The 6828-nt window shown below is 34.7% G+C and overlaps 1 protein-coding gene across 1 annotated transcript; it reads left to right on the forward strand.

Annotated features, from left to right (window-relative positions):
- The first annotated feature begins 2696 nt into the window (after positions 1-2696).
- LOC111620197 lies at positions 2697-4058 on the forward strand. The gene is made up of 3 exons (XM_023362095.1): positions 2697-2992; positions 3054-3516; positions 3601-4058. Exons 1-3 carry the CDS (start codon positions 2946-2948, stop codon positions 3799-3801), a joined length of 711 nt encoding a protein of 236 aa, XP_023217863.1. The 5' UTR covers positions 2697-2945; the 3' UTR covers positions 3802-4058.
- Positions 4059-6828: the final 2770 nt, after the last annotated feature.

Raw genomic sequence — 6828 nt, forward strand, 5'->3', positions numbered from 1 at the left:
CATGTGATGTAATCTTGTGATATAGATTATCTAAAAATCCAATTTAGGATGTCGGGCGAACAAGGCGTATCTTACCACTCTAAAAAAGCCAGGATCGAATCGACCGAGCATCTTAAGAAATTTTTCTTGGGCAGTTTGTTTAGGATATATTGAACCTTTCCACTAAATCACGGTCATAGTGGTTCTGGCAGAGCCTACGACGGATACAGAAAAAATAAGACTTTCGTTGTGTCCAGAGTAGAAAGAGCCAGTTGAAAAATTATATGAAACTAATCAATAATGATGCAACTTTGTCTATTGAATTAATTAATTCCTATCGCAAATTAGCCTGAAGTCACAATTCTAAGTCTATCCAGGCCGTCACCATTTTTTTTTCCGAGTTTTCCATCTGTTAGGATCGACGAGCGGTCGGAAAACGATCCATCACTAATGTAAAGATTGAAGACTCCAAAGAAAACAATAATGAAATGAGAACATTGCGGCATTATTTCTGATGTGATTTTTTATTTCTTTGATATCAAAGCCGTATTTATCGAATAGAACTTCCATACGAACTCTTCAGTTCCGGTCATATGGAGGTTTTGGCCTCCGAAATTCCTGTCTTAATGCGACGACCTATTCGGCAAACGAAGAGCTCTGGAACTTTATTACGATTGCTGATTAACTATTCAATTCAACTATTCAATCAACATGCCACAGATTGCTTCAATATGTAATTCAGGCACTCTGAATAACTATGCCGCAGTAAAGCGGAACGCCTAAAACCACGTTTTAACTAGAAAACCAGTAAAGTAGTTGCTGAATCCTATCCATAATTATGATTTAATTAAAAGAATAACTATAAAAGCCCGTCATGGGATCAACAAGGGCTCCCCAGAAAAACAAGCTGGCTCTTTTAAAATCTTGTTTAGAAAATTAAATATATACCAAATTTATTATCAAAAAGCTTGATTTAATTCTTTACCTGAAGCACAGCTGAAAATTTTACAAAAATTTTTATTACGATATAATTTATTAAAATTTAATCAGAATAAAGAAACGTAATATATAAAACATGTAGTAATAGAACTAACGAGTAATTATTACGTATCATAAGTGATTAATTTTCGTAATAAATATATTACATTACGACAATGAGACTTTGGTGTTTCGATATCATATTTATTTGTAAACCTATGTATCAATTTTTCTCATTTATATCTCAGACATAATGGCTTCGTAGTCGTAAGATTGTCGGTATCAGTTTTGAATATCTACACGATATTTCGTTAATTATGAATTATGTTTTCTAAGTAGCTAGCATCCTGTTCAGTACAGTAATTACAGTAATAAGTTTATAGATGTGTGACCTCTTGTTCCTGGTGGCCACAAATCAAATTTTTATAAGATCAAACAGGCTATTGTCCTTTTTGCCTGGATAAATCGCCATTGAGCACGCATTAATTCCAGTTGCGTTCTCTAACCAACCACTCGAGAAAAAAGTATACACTAAAAATAGCTATACAAACACCTAAAACAGAAATATCCTAATGTAACCGCCAACGTAACAACATCTGGACGACCAAATCAGATAAAATATACGAAATAGCGTCACCGTCATTCATTTAAACCCTCACGACCAATATCCAAGGAGCCAAAATTTCAATCACAATCAATTTAACGAGGGAATTCTTCACCCAAACAATATTAATAAAAGGAGTCCCAACAGAACCAGGGGGGAAAAATATTCGAACTGTTACAGAAAGCTGGCCTTTTCCCCATACGTATTCAACGTTACTGAAGAACACAGAACGGACAGAGCGTACCAACAGGAAGAATCAACATTATCTTAGCAGCAGAACGATTTACCCCAATCCGACTATACTTGACATCTATCGAACAGGAAAATATGACAAACGCCCGAGAATATGCCGTCGGTGCGAACGACTGGGTCACACCAAACATCTGTGCAACTTGGGGATTATTTCAAACGTTAAGATCAGTTTGTTATCTAATGTTAAATCGTATTCACGATAAAATTCACCACACACAATCTTTAAACCACAATTAATCAAGTGTGACTTTAACTTCTTTGACTCAAATTAAGTCTACTTAAGAATATTCCTACTGTCACATACGAGATTTAAAGTCGAATTCGAGGTAAACTGTCATATCCGGTGTGTTCAACAGATCCAGTTATCATTATTCAGACCGAGATTTAGGTCATAGATCGGGTATATTATGGGTTATATGGCACCACTGAATGTCGCTCGAAAAGTTAAGCAACTCATTTCTGGATATTTTGTAATGGCGAAGAATTATTTTTACGCAAGGAAACGGCATGTGATGTAATCTTGTGATATAGATTATCTAAAAATCCAATTTAGGATGTCGGGCGAACAAGGCGTATCTTACCACTCTAAAAAAGCCAGGATCGAATCGACCGAGCATCTTAAGAAATTTTTCTTGGGCAGTTTGTTTAGGATATATTGAACCTTTCCACTAAATCACGGTCATAGTGGTTCTGGCAGAGCCTACGACGGATACAGAAAAAATAAGACTTTCGTTGTGTCCAGAGTAGAAAGAGCCAGTTGAAAAATTATATGAAACTAATCAATAATGATGCAACTTTGTCTATTGAATTAATNACCGTATACGAATTTCCGAGCTAAACCGGATGTCACGTTATTTCAAACTTTCGTCGATAATGGAGTTAAGGCATTGTCACTCGATCACCGGAAGCAGTATGGTACAGAGCGGGGACACTGCTAAAATCGTCACCAGATATGGAAAGACTAATTTATAAAATATGATTAAAATTGCAACCCGTTAAATGGACCTCGTCACAATAACTGTATCCGTTCATAGATTTCGTAATTTCATTTTAATTGCTATTGTTTGTTGAAATTATTTATTGCGAATTAACTGTGTTAATTATTTAAGAATTGTTGAAAAAGAAAGCAGATATGACTCGTAAATCATTCTTGAATTCTTTATTTTCTAGAAGTAAAACGTGAGTAATCTAAATGACTTTCACTACTATACAGTTTATAAATTTGAAATTATTTATGCAGAAAAACTGTCGCCAACTCTGAAAGAGTTTCCTTTCCTTTTGCTAACGACTCAGAATCACAAGTACTTAATAGCGAGAGAGAAACACATCGAGAACAGTCAATAATGGAAGCGAAATTGAATCGAAATGATAAACCAATTTCATTAAACTACGCTGCCATGGATCAAAAACAGATTAAAAATGTGGGAGAAGCTTCAGGAGAGATGTTTTTCGTACGCAAAGAGGAAACAGCAAATGACAATTTTCAGCAGGGACCATTCGTTAATATTAATGAAATCCATGTACAGATAAAAGAAAATTGTACGAATCTTTCTGATTCTGTACAGAAATCTGATTCAGCATTTATTGAAACAGAAAATAACTGTAGAAATCTGGAAGTATGTAGTCATTTTGACAGATCAGAAGTATTCGCTGAAGAGACTAAATTGTTAAACGAAAGAGATGAAACATTTAGTTTATTTCAGGTAAACATTCATTATAATAAAATATGAGGGATTCTATTAACGTTAAATGATAAATTCACTAAAATATTTTCATTTTGAATGTAGTCTAACGGTCATCCGACAGATTCTACTTCAAGATCTTCTATCTACATTTACAATCCAAGCAACAAGACGTGCTCTCTGGCAAAATCTACAAATGAAGTTGGTGTAAATAAAAAAGAATGTAAAAGAAAAGAAAAATTTTATGCAAATGAATTAATAAATACAAGAATTACAGACGATTTATCGTCTTTTAATGAAGCATAGCAGAGATATGAATCATGAAAAATTAAACTTGTTCAATTTTTTTTATATGAACAGAAAAATTCATTTTATCACAAATTAAAGTTTTATTTATTAATTTTGAAAATGTTTGAATACTTGTAACACGATTATAATACAGTTTTATATTAAATATGGATTCTCCAAAGCTTCCTTAACATCCACAGTGAAAGAACTTTTTGATTCATCAAGTTCATTGATAAAATTTTGAATGTCACGCAAATGGTCCGCATAGAATATTGCAGCTTTTATCCAAGTGCCTCATATTATGTCTATGGGAAAGGATGGCAAAGGAGTATCTGGCAAACGCTCACGATGCATAGCAGTTCGCATTAGTGTCTTTGGCAAGCGAAAGTTTGAAAAGTAGTTTCTTGCCGGAACAAATGAGGAGTTTCACATCTTTAAATTGTAAACGAACTTGTCTGGTCAGAGGATGTAAAGCGTGATTCAGGCAGGTTACGTGAATAAGATTATATAAAAAGTTTTCGTCATACTTACAGACTACACAGCATTCTGTAACATGGCATAACTATAATTATACAACACCATTAAACCTTCCTCAACAAATCTTGCTACCGCCTGTACACTCGTCTTCTCCAGAAATTTACATAAAATATGATAAAATTTAGCTCAGTCTTTTTCGTCAAGTTTTCGTACTACCATTAAAGAAACATATCGTCCGCATACGTCTATAGTTTCATCTATAGCAAACCATGTAGCATTGTCACTAATTTTTTTGAGGATTTCTTCAAGTACTTCCTGAAGAACACGTGGAAGATAATTCTTTCTCAGTGTTTATTCATCAAGAAGATTTTGTTTCGTGTATTTTTGTAAGTACTTCCTGGGCAAGGAATGCATAAGTTTATGCAATTCTATATTATATCCTATAAAGGTTTTTGCTGTATCTAAGAAAAATATTTCTTTGACCCTGGTTTCCATTTTTTGAGCAACATCTGGGATGTTCGATCCTGTGGACGTGCTGTTTGCAAGTGCTTTGAAGAACGCATATGATTCTTAAAATGTAATTTTTTTATGCACATAAATGCATTTTGACATACTTTGCAGAACACTTTTGAGCCATCCGCTGTGAAGTCTCTCTCGGCTAACTTCGCTTCCCTCACCCACTTCAGTAGTAGTTGAGACACAGAACTTTTATGCTTACCCATTAAATTTCACAGTCTATAGCCGAATATATAACCTCGATGCTGAGCACACTTCTGCACTTCACGCTGACACCGATAATTTATTTCAAAAAATTGCAAGAAAATCCAATAAAATGAACATTGCTGATTTTGGTTCAAAAAATGTAAAAAGTTCATTTTCATTGGTTAGGAAAATCCGTGGAACTGGTTATAATAAATCGAGCTAAAATAGGTCTAGATATTTCAGCGGTTCTTTCTCTCTCTGCAGAGTTCACAATGGTTCGCGAGTCGATAAATACTTGGAGTAGAGGATGTCCACAAGGTGATGATAAGTTTTGTTGAGACAAAGGAGTCCGTTATCGTTCTGGATCGGGAAAGTCTGGGTCAATATCGTCGGAAAGATTCGTCCTCATTGGCACCGTTGGTCGAAGGTGAAATCCGATCGAGTAAAATTTGGCACAGGCACAGAAAAGTTTTTGAAGACTTTAATCCAAGAGGAACGGACGACGACTGACTCTTCGGCCGTCAATTACGATATCAGCACGATATAGCCCGGCTAAGAGGTCAGTAGATAACGGGAATGAGTCATTTTCGTACTACAGTCTTTCGAGTATTAAAAGAGATAGTTAACCTAGGCTAAAAAGTTGGCGAAGTCGCGAAGTGATGTGCTCTGTGATTATTTTGTGATTTTTGCGGTAATTCAGGTCGGAGGATATTATATTTAGTGTTTACGTATATCGGAAGGCAAGAGGATTGACATAACGTCAAGTAGGACTTTTAAATCCCACCCCTTTTTAAATTATTTGCTTAAAACCGTAATTTTCGGTTATCCGGATTTTGAATTTTTGATTTACCGGATTTTGTTATCGGATTCTATCCGTGACCTCTATAGAACTCTGGTTACCAAAATTTGGGGTTCTAGACCCATTATTTACTGACCTTTTAATGTTACTTCCGGTCGGCGGTGGAACACGAGTTTTAGGCTTCCAGTTGGACCTATCAAAATAATTTTTGGGTATTTCTTTAAGGACCATTTACGTAAATTTTTCGTAAAATTTCGTTAAAATCGGACAGATATAATTTAAACTATGGCGATTCTTATATTGAGTTCTAAAATCAACTTCTCACTGAACGTTGGTTGCCAAGGCAAAGGTCGTTTCCAGTTGATCATACGGTTTTTTCGCTTTTTCTAGACTATTTTTTATTTAATATAGTACTTATTATATATTTTTGGAATCGGGGTGACACAAAGATTCTAAATAATATATTTCGGATAAATATATAGTCTGATTTTGCGCTTTTTATCCGTTTTTCTAGTTGCATTTCATTGCTACCTCATTGGCATTACTATAGTCATGGCTGATAGTCCACCCATCATTGCAGCGCGTACAGCTGCAAATGACGTAATCACTGAATTAAAAGAATATATTGCAGAAAATTCACATAGCAAATTTTCAACTTCCCGTCACGCAGATTTTATCTTTGACTGTATTAATAGAGTAATCAAAATCTATGAAGAGAACAGTGTTTTGTCTATGCTTAAGGAGATTAACAATAAAATTGATACAATAGGCAATAGTAACAATAAAGACGTAATAATTACCCCTTCATACAGTTCAGTACTGCAATCAGGCAAAGCTGTTAATTCAGCTACTGCTAATATTACACTTAAGCCGTCTAAAGACGTTCTACTAATTTATAACAAAGAGGACAATAAAAACAGTGAAAATACACGTAAAATCATACAAGAACGTATAAATCCTATTGCATTAGGCATCGGAGTAGAAAGAATACGTCGCATAGGGGGAGGAGGCGTTGCAATACATTTAAACAATAAAAGTGATCTAACAAAACTTGAGAATTGTGTACA

The sequence above is a fragment of the Centruroides sculpturatus genome, unplaced genomic scaffold (genome assembly GCF_000671375.1).
Source record: "Centruroides sculpturatus isolate CEXI.00-Female unplaced genomic scaffold, Cexi_2.0 scaffold231, whole genome shotgun sequence".
NCBI lineage: Eukaryota > Metazoa > Arthropoda > Arachnida > Scorpiones > Buthidae > Centruroides > Centruroides sculpturatus.

What these genes read in the sequence shown, in the direction of transcription:
- LOC111620197 (XM_023362095.1), top strand. Translation starts at nt 2,946, where the DNA reads ATGACTCGTAAATCATTCTTGAATTCTTTATTTTCTAGAAGTAAAAC. An exon ending in TTATTTTCTAGAAGTAAAAC is followed by an intron (nt 2,993 to 3,053) that starts GTGAGTAATCTA and finishes TTATTTATGCAG; the next exon opens with AAAAACTGTCGCCAACTCTG. An exon ending in AAACATTTAGTTTATTTCAG is followed by an intron (nt 3,517 to 3,600) that starts GTAAACATTCAT and finishes TTTTGAATGTAG; the next exon opens with TCTAACGGTCATCCGACAGA.